The sequence below is a fragment of the Glycine soja genome, chromosome 8 (genome assembly GCF_004193775.1).
Source record: "Glycine soja cultivar W05 chromosome 8, ASM419377v2, whole genome shotgun sequence".
NCBI lineage: Eukaryota > Viridiplantae > Streptophyta > Magnoliopsida > Fabales > Fabaceae > Glycine > Glycine soja.
In genome coordinates this window covers 21,804,938-21,822,810 of record NC_041009.1, presented here as the reverse complement: position 1 = coordinate 21,822,810, position 17,873 = coordinate 21,804,938, and the positions used below count along the sequence as shown (strand labels likewise).

Below are 17,873 nucleotides of genomic sequence, written 5' to 3'. Positions count from 1 at the left end.
CTATCATTATCAATGTATTAATTTATAATGCTAAATTAATAAAATAAATAGTATAATCATTAAATTTGGAATGTAATATAAAAATATAATATAAAAAATAAAATAAACTAGAATAAACCAATGACCTATTATTCCATATTAAATAACAATAAAAACCTAATTTATTTAAAAAGGATAAATAAAGAATTTGATAAATACATTAAATATAAAAAAAGAAAAAAATAAAAAAAGTTTAAAACTAACATTTTAAAAAATATTCCTTTAAATATCATTTCAAAAAATATTAAAAACTAAAAAAAAACTTACCAAACAATCAAATGAGTTTTTCTATTAATAAAAAAATTAAATTTAATTACAGTGTCTCGCCAAACATAAGGCACATCACATGTTAATAAATAATGATGTGATGAAGGATTGAATTTTCATTGGATATTGGTTTTAAAAAATTATATATATACATATATATATATATATATATATAAATTAAATTCATAAAAAAATATAGAAGTTATTTAGTACGATATTACTATTTTTTATTAATTAGAGTAATGGGACTTACAAAGACTGGAAATGAGTCAAGTCAAGCCAAGCTTTACTAGGCTTGAGTTGGATAAGTAAGTCTTGAGTTACCTGTCATAGACTCGGCTTACATAAAAGTCTGACTTAACCTATGAGCCTATTTAAAAGTTTGCTTGAAGACGTCTTTAACCAATTAATTGTTTTAAAATCTAGTGAAATATCAACTAAAAAAAGAAACTTATAAATTTCGTATAAGTAATTGATAAATAAAATCATATTGAATTCAAGTTATTAAAATAAAAAGTATGTCAAAAGAAAATGAAAAAAAGAGCATAATATTAACAAATATATGGATTAGAGATGATTTATATTAATATAATCAAATAAAAATATTTAAATTGTCTGAAAATGTTTTTACAAAATATTATTTTCTTTAGTAGTAGTAGTAATCTGGTTACATTATCCTTCCAACTTAATCTTTTTCGGCTTGACTGAACAAACTTTTTTTATAGTTTGCTTTTGACCTTTTTATCTAATTTTTTTAAAAAATTTGAGTTTGACCTTTATAGCAAACAAGCCAAACCGGATCGAGATTTAATTAGACCGAGCCACCATAAAAATCCTTGACAAGCAACTCGGCTCATTTCCATCATAAAAATTATTAGGTTTATCAACAATTCTGATGACAACTTTGACTGCTTCGAGTACTTCAGGATTTGAAATGCTGTTAATCCTTAGCTATAAAATAAATTATATTAAAAAAAATACATGTTTTGTATGTATTCAATGTCCCCCACAGATATTATTAGTCACGACTTCTGTTAGTATTACTTCTTATCAATAAGATGCTCAAAAGAAAATTATTGGGTTTGGGTTGGTCGACGGAGGAAAGAAGAGAATAGAGAATGGTCAAAGTAAAAATAAAATGAAGGAATTAAAAATGGAAGGCGTGCTTCTCCCACAACTCCGCGTACGCGCAGCCTTTTCACAAAATTGTCGACCAACCATTTTCGTTATTTGCAAATTTCGTTTCCTTTGAATTACAATTTACGAGACAAGGAAGGCAGCCTCGGATGTTCTTGTCGTCGTTGTGTTCTTAGGTTTTGTTCTGAGACGCAGTTTTTCATTCTTCCAATGGCCCAGTCCTTCGGTCAGACCGAGATCAACTGGGACAAGTATTCTTTCTTCTTCTTTTCCTTTTTTTATTTATTTTCTGAACGCTGCTGTTGATTTATCATTTTTGTTCTTGTTTGCTGTATTTCGACATACCCGTCATTCGAAAATCATAGATTGGTATACCATGGCCTCTAAAGTTTTGTTTTTTTTTTGAATAATTTTATTGGGGGTGGGGGAGTTATGGCTTCTGGTTTGTTTGTATTTTGTGAATCGAAAAAGGGTAAGCTAATTTCCTTCAAAAGAAAAAGGAAAAAAAAGAAGCTTGTGAAGTTCCCGATTTGATGGGAACTACTAAATAGTGAAAGATTATTTGTTAATAACTGCATATGTGAAATCATTGTGTTGCATTCTTTACTTCACTGCAACAGGTTATCTTTATATTCATATAGTGATTTACTCGATAAGACGACAATTTTGAGTTCATATATAAAAGATTCAAGATAATTGCATTATACTGCTTGAATTAATGAATTGATTCCATTTTCCTATTAGGAAAGTTCTGTATGATTCTAGATATGCCCTTTGTAGATTTGTGTGCTCTGTCTGTGGATGCTGATTCTTCATGAAGATTGTGGCCTTCTGCCGTCTTGGCCTTGCTTTGGTTTATTAATAGCATATCTTACAGATATTGTGACCTTCCTGAGCTCATGGTATTATAATGAACTTTCCATCTACAAGCTTTTATCCTAATGAAATTCACCCAATCCTGCAGGCTAGATAAAACTAGATTCTATGTCGTAGGAGCTGGACTCTTTACAGGTGTTTCGGTGGCACTTTATCCCGTTTCTGTTGTGAAAACTAGGCTGCAGGTTGCCACAAAGGATGCTGTAGAGAGAAATGTGTTTTCTGTTGCAAAAGGACTACTTAAAACAGACGGCATCCCTGGTTTGTATAGAGGGTTTGGCACAGTTATCACTGGTGCAATTCCTGCCAGAATCATATTCCTCTCCACTCTAGAGACCACAAAGGTGACTGCCTTCAGAATGCTTGAGCCATTTAGACTATCTGAAACTTCTCAGGCTGCCATTGCAAATGGAGTTGCAGGCATGACATCATCGCTTTTTGCTCAATCTGTGTTTGTACCAATTGATGTGGTATGATAATCTAATTCATGTAACCTTGTGAATGACAGCATGTGTTTTTATCCTTGAACTTCAATATACATCATTTTGGACTGACAACCATATTAATATACTATATACATATGGATATGAATAATATGATGATACATTCAAATGCATTTTCTCTGCTTTTAAAACATGCTCTTTAGGCAGATCAACTATCTATTTCTCATGTTTGCACATTTGGAACATGGGAGTTTGTTTACTGATTTTCTATCATATCTGATACAATTCAAAACAGGTTTTTTATTGTTCTCATTTTTGTTTATGATTTTAAAAGTAATATTAAGTGTTTATTTTTAAATGCTTCCTATTGTTTTTTAATCAAATTATCAATTGGGAGCTAATACTTCTAAATTTTAGTTAGGGCTTACACTGTGGGACACATAAAATGCAATAGTTGGTTTTTAAAGCTCATAAAATTTATTTAAATGAAGGATAGAAGGTGAGGTTTTGCAGTGGTGTGTTTAGTCTTCATACCAATGGTGTATTATGTTGGGTCATGATCCAAGATCATGAAATAGCAAATTTTTTTAGTTTATTTGTGCTATAAGTCTTTTGTCTCTGTGAAGGGGTTCTACTGATAATTATGAAAAAGTTAATTTTTATTTTTGTTGTGCCTTTTTTTGTTGCGGTAAGAAAATTCCTTATCCTGTTAATTGGTGGTCTGATTTCTTTTCTTGATATATATTTTTTTCTTTTACCTCAATATGGATAATTCTAATATCTAATTCACATTGAATGATATTCAGGTCAGCCAAAAGTTGATGGTGCAAGGATACTCAGGCCATTCCCAATATAGTGGGGGTCTGGATGTTGTTCGCAAGGTTTTAAGGACTGACGGCATCCGGGGATTGTATCGAGGGTTTGGTCTGTCTGTTATTACTTATGCACCTGCCAGTGCAGTATGGTGGGCAAGTTATGGTTCAAGCCAACGCTTCATTTGGAGGTAAGATATGGTAATACTTGTATTTTATGTCTTAATTTGATCATTGTTGCATTACCTTTAAGTTATTTTTATATTATATCAATTGTCTCTGATTAGTATGAGTGTGTTGATAGTGTTCATAAATCTTCTTAATCATTAATCAGGTTAGTCTTTATTAGAATGCATGGTATCTTCTATACAATTGTTAATTTTTATGATGTATACATGAGTTTCAAACATAGATTATGGGTATGTGTTCCATCTAAGTTAGAGATTATGGATGCCTGTTGTGTTCCAAGGACATGGAAAAACTGCAAAAAAACATTCACAGTGCATTGCTTAAATCTGATTTTTTTTTAAAGTTTAATGTTTTCTTGGACAGATTAATATAACAGATTGATCTCTAAGCATGGAATTATGTATGATGCTGTAACTGCATCTGCATGCTGGCAGTGGATTATATTAAGTTGGGAAAGCTATAATTTCTTCTTGGCTGAGAAGCCAAGAAGAAAGAATAAACTGAATTTGCAGTAAACTAGTGATTTCAATTTTTTTATGGTGGTGAATTTTGTAATAATAGGATAATTCACTTTTAGTACATGTGCTTGCTGTTATTTTTATTTCTATGTTATCATGCAAACCCAATATTAAAAACAATTAGCACATGGTTGCATGAACAGATTCCTGGACCATGGTGCCAAATATGATGAAGTTGCACCTAGTATGCAGAAAATTATGTTAGTTCAGGCTACTGGAGGGATTATTGCTGGTGCAACTTCATCCTGCATTACAACCCCATTGGATACCATCAAGACACGATTACAGGTTTGCATAATCTCATTGATCAGGTTTATTTCTTTTGTTTAGTTTATTGTCCTGTGATCACTACAACTGCAGAGTGAGGTTTTTTCTCCTTCTTGTATAGTTCTGTTCATGAATCTTGTCTCAACTCTTATCATCTTCTTCTCTTTCTGTGCATTTTCTTGCTATAATATAAACCGATGATCTTAGAATGTAAAGATGAAGAGATAAAATAATGCATACTTGTTGCTTGAGTATATATACAAAATTAGTTCAATGAACTGTTGTGGTGATGGTGGATTGCACCCTCATTCTCCAAAAGAAGACTAAAAGGAGAAAAGAATAAAAATAACATATTTAGCATAGCGCATTTTCATTTTACCTGCTTAATTTTTAATATTTATTATTCTGATTACTACCTATTGAAGTTTTTCTGACTGGGTAGTTCTACACTCCAGGTAATGGGACATGAAAATAGAAGCTCTATAAAACAAGTTGCCAAAGATTTAATCAATGAAGATGGTTGGAGAGGCTTTTATAGAGGGTTTGGTCCAAGATTTTTTAGCATGTCAGCATGGGGCACTTCAATGATATTGACTTATGAGTATCTGAGTGAGAACTCTTCCTCTCTAATTACATTTTCTTTATGTGTATGTGCACTTGTTTTTATATTCCTTATGATCTACATTTTCCAGTAGAGCCTTTCTTGGTCTTCCTTTTATGTGGCCAAAGGTTTGGTCATCACATTTCTTACTATATATGCAAATTAATAACAACTTTGGCTTTTATTAGTTATCTCGTGTATGTGTTCTTGACAAGAAGCTATCTGTAATAAATTTCTCTAACAAAGGGGAATGATACTTTACATAGTTCTATTTGTTGGAATATTCTTTTAAGTTCATTGTGCAAGCTCATTGCCATGTCATCCCTGTTGATCTTGTACAAAATAGTCCACAAATTGCTTAGTAGTGTGACACAGTCTATGTCCACAAATTATTTTGGGCATCTGATTGCATGCATTTTTTTTCTTTTGATTTCCTTTTTCAAGTTTATTTTATTTGCATATTTGTTTAATAACATTTCTGCTGGTGCTTCTATTCTTATGTTATTGGTTATTGAGTTTGGAATAAATATGCTAAACTATGAATCCTCATTTATCATTGCACTTGCTTTCTGTGTACATATAGCTAACCTAAAAGCATTTCAACTTTTTCTTTGTGTAGAACGTGTATGCTCAAAAGATGAATAGATGCAATTAGTCTGAAAGCTTGTATTTAACTGATCGATTTACCACGATTAGGATGATGATGTTGGGTTTGCACCTTTAGCATTGGAGTTGCTGTTCAACATTTATCACTCTGACTCAAGGGTTAAACTTTTAGCAGTACAGCTATGCTAACAGATTATATGAAAACACTCGGCTGGATATGAATATGGCAGACTTCCTTCTAGAAAATAAATTGCATCATTATTTTTTTATAATTCTATTGGATTTGGCGCATTCTTTTGTAGCATTGCTATGGATACTGTATTATCATGTAAGGGAAGGGAATAGATTGCTATTAAATGCATTGTAAAGAGATGTGAAGAATAAATTTGAAATTCTAAATCTTATCTCTTTTGTTCCAAAAAGGGAAAGTTATTGCAGATATTTTTGTTTACATATTGTTAAATTTTACATTTCTCAAATGATAATAATTTTATTATATTATTAGCATGCAATGAGGATAGCTCTACAATAGCTGAGATACTATTTGTGGACTTATTTTTCATGAGAATATAACTAAGAAACAAGCTATCAATGCAATGGTATATTACTATAACTCAGGAATTTTCCAACAAGACAAAAAAGCAATAGAGGAACAAATGATGAGCACATTGATAGAAAAACGAAGGTAAACAAGATCCGTGGTAGGTTAACCAACAAGTGGTCGATGATGTAAGGAAGAAAATAATACCAATACCAATATGACATGCATCTATCAAATTAATAGGCTTATCTAGTTGAGATTGAACAACGTTACTAGATAATCGGATATAACGACCTCTAGTGTTCCTGTCATTTAGTATTGAGAGTTCATGAGGAACAACAACGTCCATATCTATAAGTTGCTCTTCCAATATAGCATTGAATTTCTTCATTTGAAAGGCACTTAATGCTAGCCCAACTTCAATGCCACCACGTTCTTGTTCCCTAGAATCAGAAAGCCACATAGCTCCTGCATCATCAGCATGAAGTATTTCACTCATGTTGGGCCTTCCCCACCCAAAGTCAGTCTCATACGCATTCAGCTTTGGTGACCCTGCAATTATCATCACATTTTGCGACCTTCTCCCCAGCTCCCTCCTACGATGACCCGAAACTATCCATTCAAAACCTTTCAAAGGATCACCCCAGACCTCTAACTTCCCCTCCAATAGCACTCTGCCTCCAAAATACCATTTTCTCCCACCAACTTTTCCCTCTGAAGTTCCACGTGGCAAATAGTTAAGCAATTTCCAAAGTACGTGGATGGAACTGAAAGCTCGGAACGGTTTCGACAATCAGCTAGGAAATTCAAGCAGTAACAGTCATCATCCTTGGGATCAGTTACATCAGTACTATCAAGGTCTTTTGATTTTACCTTACATACCCAAATCAAAGAACATGTCACCACAAAGGTTGACAAGTGTAATGCCTCGAGACCAATGCTTTCACATTTAATACCAACCCATTTCTTTAGCTGTTCAACTTGGTCACAACTTAGAATAATTCTGTGACGCACCATGTCGCTGTCGCAAGGAGCGTCATAAATGGGGCACGAGGGTTCCATTGTTCTTGGTGGTGAATTCCATAGTTCCTCCAAGAAAATGGACCTAAGCCCATTTGAGTCTTCAACCGTGTCTCTGTCAGACGGGTGTTGAAAAGAACTGAATTGAATCAATAGAATCAAACTACTATAAAAGGAACCTTTTTTTTTTTCATATAAAATTGAACCAAACTGTTTTTATACTAAATGTAAACTGTTTGAACTTTGAATAGCTCAATCAGTTAAGCCGTATACAGATTATGTTTTCGATTCTTACTAATAAAAAAAATATTTTTTTTGTGTATCAATCCATAGAAATAGTTCAATTCAATTTGAACATAGTCCGGTTCAATTTAAAGTACCGTTCAGTTTGAATTTGAGAAAATTGTTTCTGAACCAAAAAAGCAATTAAGTTCAGCTTGAGTAAACTGTTTCTAGTTCAGTAATTAGGATAAACTGTTTTCCAGTTCAGTTGTTTTTTTTTTGTTTTTTTTGCTGAACTGATCAATGAACCCTTACCTATTAAGCATTTAAGGATGCTATTCACGTATTAATTATATTCTTAGTTAATTACCTTTTATGATATTTTTTTAAAAATAAATCTAATTTATTAATATCATTAAAGTGTATATTTAAAATTGAGGAATAGGGGAGTAAATAAGAGACCTTGTTAAAATTGAATTTATCTGTTCTTTAACTAAAAAAAAATTATTGGCAACTTAGCTGTTAAAACTATAGCTAAAAAGGAGGCAAGTCATAAGGTAAAACAAAAAATAAACATTAAAAATATAATGAAGTTCAAGTGCAAATTGAATTACTCAACTGCATCGTTGAAGTTTATGCATATGTATATTTTTTTAATAGACGCTGCCTCTTATTTATTCCCCTATTTGTTTCTTATATCAATATACAATAATTGCCGTGTGGTGTTTGTTCTTGTCTAGCTCTGGAATCATACCCAAGTTGAACTCCATACATAATCCATGGCTGACACAGTGACAGTGAAGGTGATAGAACAGTGTGAAGTGGGTCCTCCACCAGGTACGGTTCCTTCAACCTCCATCCCTCTCACTTTCTACGACCTTCCATGGTTATGTTGCCCTCCACTCAAACGTATTTTCTTCTTCAACTTCCCTTATTCTTCTCAACACTTCCTCCAAACTCTCCTTCCATCTCTCAAGCACTCTCTCTCCCTCACTCTCCAACACTTCTTCCCTTTCTCTTCCAACCTCGTCTTCCCTCCAAAGCCAAACCCCCCTCACATCCTCCACACACAAGCAGATTCCATCTCCTTCACCGTAGCAGAGTCCTCAGCAGATTTCACCACCCTTGTCTCTGATTCCCTGAAACATGTCACACTTTTGCACCCTTTTGTTCCCGTGTTGCCTCCTCCTCGTACCTTGCATGATGGAACTTTTCTTATCCCTCTCATGGCCATTCAGGTCACTGTTATATCCCATTTTGGCTTCACCATATGTATCACTTTCAGACATGTGGCTGCGGATGGGAGAGCTTTTCATCACTTCATGAAATTCTGGGCCTCTGTTTGTAAGTCCAAAGGAGACTTAGGTTTGGCTTCCCTTGCTCTGCCCTTGCACAATAGGGACATCATTCAAGACCCAAAAGGCCTTAAGCTCGTTTTCTTAGAAGAATTGTGGAATTTGTTACCGGAAAATGTAGAGTCCAAGGGTGAAATACGTGATGTTCCTAGTGACATCGTGCGTCATACGTTTGTCTTGAGCCATGACCATGTTGAGAAACTCAAGAAATGGGTTACTATTAAATGCAAAAGCCATGGTCTAGAAATACCACACTTAACAACATTTGTGGTAACATGTTCTTTGATTTGGGTTTGTAAGGTGAAATCTGAAGAGGCTGAAGTTGGTACAATACTTCCCAATAATGATGAGTCCTACATCTTGGCCTTTATGGCAGATTGTCGTAATCGTCCCGAATGTTCAATTCCATTGGAATATTTTGGAAATTGTTTGGTTTGTGGAAATGCTGAAGTCAAGAGGGGCAAGCTTGTTGGAGAAAATGGTGTTGTGGAGGCAGCCCTTGCTATTGGAAGTGAAGTTAGACATTTGCAACACGAAACTTTTGAAGGGGCTCAAACATTGATGTCAAATTTTACTGAATTCGCCACGGTGGGGAAGCATATGACAATACTTGCAGGCTCACCAAAGCTTGAAGTGTATCAAACTGACTTTGGGTGGGGAAAACCCAAGAGGAGTGAAGTAGTTCATGTAGATAATTCAGGAACAATCTCCCTTTCTGACTGTAGAGACAAAGAAGGTCGAATTGAAGTTGGGTTAGCACTGCAAAAGATTCAAATGAATCAATTCAGTACCATTTTGGAAGAGCACCTCACAGAAATTGGAGTTCTTGACTGAAAATCTCCACTCACAGAAATTGGTTGCACAATGCACACTTGCACAGTTCAACTCCTACCAACCGTACGCGTAGAATGATAATGATATTAACTGTTACATATACATGGTATGTGGGTGGAAAGAAAATTTAAATTTCATCTGTGTCCTTCTTTTCAATGTTAAGAAATGTTCTTGTAATGAGAAAAAGTTTGATTGTATCTTAATTGTACTTTTAGTTTCGAGATTACTAACTATATTGATAGTGATTTATTTTCATAAATTACTGTAATAATTAGCTTTCCTAGTCACAGTAAGTAATGACCCTAAGAAAGTTTTATTCTGATAATTAACATATCATCATAATTTTCTTCATCATGTTCTCTGATTGATAGCTCGTTCAAAAGGCCCTTTGAAGTGGCGGAATCAACACCAAAAGTTTTAATTTGAAACTACGTGATCATAGCTAGATAGAGGCAAGCACTACTAGAAAATATAGATTTAATACATCGCTAGGTTAACATCGATTTTTGACAAAACCGATGTTAACATAAACACGATGACATAATTGTAAATAATGTGTACTCATTCATATTGGTTTTCGGAAAAAACGATGTTAATGTATGATAAGTTAACATCGGTTTTTTTTCTTCCAGAAAATCAATGTTAACGTTAACATCACTTGTTTAACATCGGTTTATCATAAAAAATTGATGTTGAACTTAAATTTAAAAAATCAGAACACGAGCCCTATTTTCCTCGCGCTCTCTTCTGCTTCGACTCAACTCTGTGTTCGCGGCTCTACCTCTTCTCCGTCTTAGCTTTGTCTTCCTGGCTCTGCCTGTCTCTACAACCTTATCACCACCGTGCCCTCGCCATTGTGCCGTTGCCACTGTGAGTAGGTACTTTTCTACTTATTTTTCGCGATTCTGTCTCTTTTTGCATCTTTTTGTGTTGAATACCATGGTTGAGTTTGGCCCACCTCGCATGACTAAGTTTTTGCCAAGTGCCATGGCAAAGGGCATGGCATTGCCTTGACTATGGTGGACGCAACGTTCTTGGCTAGACCTCGCATGGCTGAGTTTTGATAATTAAATTTAGCAGGTTGTTGTAGTAGCAATGTTTGTGCAATGACATGTTTAGGCTTCTTCTATTTAGGGTTCTTTTGCTCAAAGTTTATCAGAGTTTAAATCACTGCTTTAGTTATGTGTGTTTATGTTTTTCTTCTCTCTGTTTGCATAACATTAACAACCTTTCACTCACTCTTTTTTATTTCTCAGGTTATTCCTTGCGCCATTTACGTGACACCAAAGTTGATCAAAGGTTTCAATATATTGAAAATGTTGTCTATATCCATCTATCTACATCTCTTTCCTTTTGCTCTTGTTTTTCCTTTCTCTTGCTTCATCTAAATATGCATGTTGTAGATGACAAACAATTCCAATCAAAGAAATTGTCGCAGGTTCCACTTTAAGAGGTTTTAGTATCCCTGCTTGTGTCACCACTGCTAAAACCTCCTTAATCATCGAGTTTGTTCCCACACTTACTTGCAAACAACATGCTCTGCTCCTTAACTTATAGTTAGTTATATTTTAGGAGATAATAATTGAAAAATAAAGAGAGAGAGCATTCACTAATTTTGTGGAACATAAACAAAAAGTATGAATGTTGATGGTTGGAAAATTTCTATAGTGAAATGCAAAAACTTGAAAGGTTATAGTATGACATGGTTATCATGAAAGACATGTGACCAATCCTACTGAGTTGGAATAAGGCTTTGGTTTCTGTATGATTAGAATGTTTTGATGATAAACTACATAACTTAAGTTAATTATTAGTTAGAGAAGTTTAATTGTGTATAACTATAAGTTATTACAGTGGAAAGTGTTGCCCTGACTAATACATTGGCTCTAAATCTCTTGGTGGCTTCTAGCTTCACTTGGACTGTAGCGTCATCTGAATTCTTGGATTTCTGATAGAGAAGAGAAAATATTAAGGTTAGAGAGAACTCAAATCTACAAATTTAATGCATAAAAGGATTTTTTTTCTTACATCTAGCTGATTGGTTGGAGGCCTCCTTGGGATTGAATTGTTCCCCATTTTTCTTGTCAACAAACCCCACATTTAACAAATTCTTTTCCACTTTATATATATTAATAGTGTTAAAGAATGTGATGCATCACTTTTATATTTATGTTTTTTTTTCTTCAGATAGGAGCAATTTAACTTGTGTCTTGTGAGTTGGTTGCTCCCACTCCAACCTAGGTTGACACTAGTTTGTTACTGTAATTGTTGGTAAGTTTGATTCATTAGGTATTAAATTATTGAATTTTTTCCAAAGGAGGTGACTTCGTGTTGCTTCTAATGCCCGTGTTAGTGTTCTGTACTACAAATTCTATATTATTGGTACAATCAACTTTTGTATGTCACATGTTAGCAATATGGTTGAACAAATTTGGTTGCTTTAATTCCTTGTCTCCATTTCTTGTTGTTGGAAACTTGTAATTCAATGGTAGTAAAGAACTCAATGTCTTCAACTAGAGAATTAGTTGCTCTATGCCTTTGGTATTATGTTATTTACTTATATAAAGTCAGAGATTCTGGATCATGGTGGTTTTGGACTATGTTGGTTGCGTCGGGGAAGTTTTATATCTAATGTTGATTGGGAATGATGATTGATGTTGTTGTTTGTTACCAATGTTTTTATTACTTGTTCACTGCGATTAATGAGAATTGATATATGCTATACAAGTTATGTCATCATAAGTGAACCTTAGATTTCCGTTTGAGATTGAATACAATGATTCTTGTGGGTAGTTTGCATTAATCGTTGTATTTAATCTTGAATTTTCCATTTGGACAATTTGGGAAGAGTCATATTTTTATGGTAGATTCATGCGTTAAGGTTAAAATTATTTTGTTGAATTTGATGAAATTTTGGTACAATGCATTTTTAGTTGTTCTCTGAGTGCATACTTGATTGTCGGGGAATTAATCTCACCGCTTTCATGTCGTGTACTTGGAGATCAATGTGAAATGGTGTCGAAATTTCGTCAAATTTAACAAAAGAGACTTAATCTTGACGTATGAATCTACCATAAAAAAATGTCTTCCTGAATGTGGTAGGGTCACACCTTTAATGAAAAGTGAGATTTTCATGCATTAAATAACTTTGTGAGTATCATGGAGTTATTATTTAGATGGATCAAAGTTGGATGAACGAAAGTCGCATAAGCCCTACATTTGAGGAAGACATGGAACAGTTCTTGCAATTTGCTTCCGAAAGAAGTCGATTGGATGGGGACGAAATTTTTTTTTGTCCTTGTATAAATTGTTTAAAGGGAGACGACAAATACAACGTGAATATAGCATGGTGAATTGACAGACATGCAGAATGGATCCCAATCTAAACCATTTGATGTAGAAATGAGGGATTTCTTAGAGGATATGATTTGTGATCTTCGACAAGAGTCTTTTCAGCAAGCACATGCCCCTATGTATGGTACATTACAAACTAATTCAAAGAAGCCTTTGTATCCTGGGTGCAATAATTCCTTGAAGCTATTGTCTGCGGTGTTAAGTCTAGTTAATGTGAAGGCCAAATATAGGGGGAGTGACAAAAGCTTTAGTTCACTGCTTCAAGTAGTGCATGACATGCTTCCAGAGGAAAACACATTGCCGAAAAGTTACTATTAGACAAAGAAGATACTGTGTCCGATGGGTATGAAGTATCAGAAGATTCATGTTTGCCCTAATGATTGCATACTATACAAACATGAGTTTGAAAAAATGCACAAATGCCCTAGGTGTGGGGTATCATTGTACAAAGTGAAGGATGATGACGAGTGTAGTAGTGACAAAAACTCAAAGAAAGGCCCCCCAACGAAGGTGTTGTGGTATCTTCCGATCATTGCAAGGTTTAAGCGTCTGTTTGCTAATGGAGACGACGTGAAAAACCTTACATGACATGAAAATGAAAGAAACTATGATGGAATGCTTTGTCATCTGGATGATTCCTCCCAGTGGAAGAAGATTGATCATTTGTATTCGGATTTCGGAAAAGAGGCAAGAAATCTTAGGCTTGGACTTGGCACTGATGGAATGAATCCATATGATAGTTTAAGCACTCAACATAGTTTATGGCCAGTTTTGTTAGTAATTTACAACTTGCCTCCTTGGTTGTGCACGAAGAAAAAATAGATGATGTTGTCTATGATGATATCAGACCCAAGACAACCAGGAAATGACATCGATGTTTATCTCAGTCCCTTGATTGAAGACTTGATAAAGTTGTGGGACGAGGGGGTTTTAATGTTTGATGGGTTTTGAAATGAGACTTTTGATTTGTGTGCAATGCTTTTTTGTACCATTAATGACTTTCCAGCATATGGGAATTTGAGCCGGTACAGTGTTAAGGGCCATCGTGCATGCCCCATCTGTGAAGAAGACACAAGTTACATACAACTAAAACATGGTAGAAAAATAGTATACACTAGGCATTGACGTTTTCTGAAACCATATCACCCTTTCCGGTGATTGAAAAAAGCATTTAATGGAAGTCAAGAGCATGAAAGTGTGGAAATACCGTTAACTGGTCACCAGGTCTTTCAGCGGGTTCAACACTTGAATGCTATATTTGGAAAGACCTAAAAGAAGGAAAAAAGTAAGACTTGCATATGGAAGTAAAGGTCGATTTTGTTTGATCTTCTGTATTGGTGCGATCTAGATGTTAGACATTGTATAGATGTTATGAATGTAGAGAAAAATGTTTGTCATAGTGTCATTGGGACGCTCCTTAACATTTAAGGCAAGACGAAAGATGATTTGAATACTCGTCAAGATGTAGCTGAGATGGGCATACGAACCCAGTTACATCTAAGGTTTGATGGTAAGAAAATATACTTGTTTCCAGCTTGTCATACTTGTCCAGAAAGGAGAAGATGAGTTTTTGTCAGTGTCTGCATCATGTCAAAGTTCCACAAGGATACTCTTCAAATATTAAGAGTCTTGTATAGTTGAAAGATCTAAAGTTGGTAGGCTTAAAGTCTCACGATTGCCATGTCTTGATGCAAAAATTGTTAGTCGTGGCCATACGAGACATTTTGCCTAACAAAGTCAGGCTTGCCATAACTCGACTATGCTTATTCTTTAATACTATATGTAGTAAAGTCATTGATCCTGTCAAGTTAGATGAGCTGGAAAATGAGGCTGCCATTATATTTTGTCAGTTAGAGATGTATTTTCCTCCTACTTTCTTTGATATCATGGTTCACTTAATTGTTCACCTGGTCAGAGAAATCAAATGTTGTGGACTTGTTTATTTACGGTAGATGTACCTGGTTGAGCGATACATGAAGATCTTAAAAGGGTATACAAATAATCTACATTGTTCGGAAGCATCTATTATGGAAAGGTACATTGCAGAAGAAGCTATTGAGTTTTGTTCAGAGTATATTGAAAAGGAAAAACCTGTTAGGCTTCCCGAGTCTCGGCATAATGAAAGAGTGAAAGGTAAGTGTTCAAGAGGACTACATGTTATCACTCCAAGCGTAGAAGATTTGCAACTAGCTCATTTGTATGTATTGAATAACAGTAATGAAGTTTTTTCATACATACTTTGCCATGAAGGTTTAGTGAAAGAAAGTAATCCAAAAATATTGACCAACAAGGTGTTGAAAGAGCATAACAAAACTTTCATAAATTGGTTTAAAGATACAATTTTTGGTGACGATAATACCTATGAAACATTAAGAAAGCTAGCAGATAGGCCTAAAAGAAATGTTATAACTTGGCAAGGATACGATATAAACAAGTATTTCTTCTATACAAAAGCACAAGATGAGAAAAGTACAATGCAAAATAGTGGGGTTACCCTAAGGATTGAATCTCAACACTTTGTTAGTGTACATGATGACAATCCCCATGTAGCTTGCATCCCTTACTTTGGTTTCGTTGAAGAAATCTGGGAGCTTAATTATGTCAAATTCACTTCCTGTGTTTTCAAATGTAAGTGGGTTGACAACAATATCAGTGTATGGACCAATGATGTAGGATTTACGTTGGTAGATCTTAAGAAACTCGCTTACCAAAATAACCCTTTCATCATGGCAGAACAAGCTAAACATGTATTTTATGTTCAAGACCCTTGTGATGAAAGGTGGTCAGTGGTTCTACATGGGAAGACAATTGGTGTTAATGTTGAAGATGATGATTCACTCATTGATACTTATGTTAGTCCTTTGTCTACACAAATCTCGTCTAACGCCATCAGAGAAGAAGAAGCTGACCATCTTTATGCAAATCGTAATGATCATGATAAAGGAGAATTAATTAACATCATCTAATGTAATTTTTTTTTATTATGTACTTCATTTTAGTCCATTGAATTACATAATCTATTGAGTTTTTTTATTATCTTGAAAATTAATGTTTTTTTCTTTACAGAAAAATGATTACACCACTTAGCTCTCCTCTTCCTCCTACTCCTACTGACGCAACATCACATCCCCCTTCTACCTTGAAGCGGACAAGAAAAGCTACATGCCTGAGATCATTGGCTACTAGACCAGTTGAGGCAGAGAGACCCCTAATCCATCTAACATCCCATTTTTTCATATATAAATTAAAATAACTTTTATTTAAAAATAAATAGAGTTTTAGAAAAATATTGGGATTTTTATAAATAAATAAATAAGGAGAAATAACTTTATTAAAATAATGATTTGAAAGAAAATAAAAATGATATTTTATTTATTCATTTGATAGGAAATAAAATAGAATATTTGTTTATAAAATAATAAACAACGAAAAATAAAGTAAATAATAGGTTGTGAGTACCCTAACTATAAATAGAGCCATCTTAGGTCAGTTTTAAGACTCACAATACTTCCTACGCCTCCTCTTACTCTCAATTTCGTTTTCCCTTCTTCTTCTCCCAAAACCCTCTCTTTTTCCTGCATATCACCAAACTTGTCTCAGAAAAACGACGATCTTGGACTTATGCACCGTTGGATCGTTGTGAAATTTGAGTACCAAGTTTGGAATTCAATTCCAAACATTCTTCTCCCAAAATGTCGGAGTTGAGAGAAATACCCTTTGCATTGTAGCTTTTTCTTTTCCCGCAAAAACCCAAAACTGTCTCGGTAAAACTACAATTATAGACTTGTTACTTGTTGGATTGTAGTGAAATTTTGATATGTCGTTTGCTGTTCTTTTCCACACATCTTCACCATTGAGATTTGCAAAATAGTGTCTATGGAGGGAGAAAGACTCATTGCATGTAGACAGTGGAATAAAGGCTTCAATCTCTTCTCTTTCTCTCTAACGTTTGGGAACCCTATTAGAGCAGTCAGAGGAAAAACTTGAGGAATCTCAGGAAACCGCTAGAGATGTCACTATTTCTTTCACAATACACACGTGAGCCCGCTTAGAGGTAAGAGATGAGTTTATTGCAATTGGGGTTAGAATGAACATGTGTTGGGGTTCTTAAAGGATCAAATTAAGATTTATTTTAGGATGTTTATTGTATTGAAATTCTTCTTGTATGATTATATGAAATTGTTTGAGGGGTTTTACTCCCCGTGGATTGAGAAATATTTTTGTATAATTTGTTTGTGTTTTGAATAAGATTAACATAATAAATAGTTATATTGGGATTATGAAATTATGATTGAAATTGTATATAAGTGATAAATTGAATATATGATGAATTTTAGAATAATATATTACTTTGAGATTATAATATTGTTATGGAGATTGAGTATAAGTGCAAAGTTGAGTGTGTTAAATTACGAGATACACGTAAACATAAGATGGTTGATTGTGACATAATGAGATGTGAAGTTGTGAACATGAGTTTTAGTTGTGAATAAGTGTGTGGTTAACACTTGATGTGGCATTACTTGTGTTGTGAGTTGTGAATTATACAATAACCCGAACAGTATTTATCATGAGAAAAATGTTGATGCGCAGTGTTAAAGGGAAAATGTAGGTTTCCTAGTTAAGAACTAGTGTTAAATTGTATCGCAATGTGTTAAACCTATTTGAAACACGAGTGTGAGGTTGTGAGTATTGTATTATTCATGAGCAGTGCCTACTTATAATATTATTGTTGAAATCGAGTATAAGTACAAAGTTGAACATGTGTTAACTTATGAGATACATATAAACC

At 34.2% G+C, this 17,873-nt stretch overlaps 2 protein-coding genes across 3 annotated transcripts; both read left to right on the top strand.

Moving 5' to 3' along the window:
- The first annotated feature begins 1,360 nt into the window (after positions 1 to 1,360).
- Positions 1,361 to 6,208, top strand: LOC114422740 (solute carrier family 25 member 44-like). Of its 2 annotated transcripts, none has more exons than XM_028389244.1 (6): positions 1,361 to 1,694; positions 2,408 to 2,789; positions 3,569 to 3,765; positions 4,425 to 4,569; positions 5,004 to 5,157; positions 5,846 to 6,208. In XM_028389244.1, the coding sequence occupies exons 1-6, from the start codon at positions 1,654 to 1,656 to the stop codon at positions 5,848 to 5,850; spliced, it is 924 nt and encodes a 307-aa protein (XP_028245045.1). In that variant the 5' UTR covers positions 1,361 to 1,653; the 3' UTR covers positions 5,851 to 6,208. The 2 variants fall into 2 exon arrangements, with proteins under 2 accessions (XP_028245045.1, XP_028245044.1); XM_028389243.1 differs by having other exon boundaries at positions 5,769 to 6,208.
- A 2,023-nt stretch (positions 6,209 to 8,231) lies between these two features.
- Positions 8,232 to 9,986, top strand: LOC114422739 (coumaroyl-CoA:anthocyanidin 3-O-glucoside-6''-O-coumaroyltransferase 1-like). Its single transcript, XM_028389242.1, has one exon. The coding sequence runs from the start codon at positions 8,318 to 8,320 to the stop codon at positions 9,725 to 9,727; it is 1,410 nt and encodes a 469-aa protein (XP_028245043.1). The 5' UTR covers positions 8,232 to 8,317; the 3' UTR covers positions 9,728 to 9,986.
- Positions 9,987 to 17,873: the final 7,887 nt, after the last annotated feature.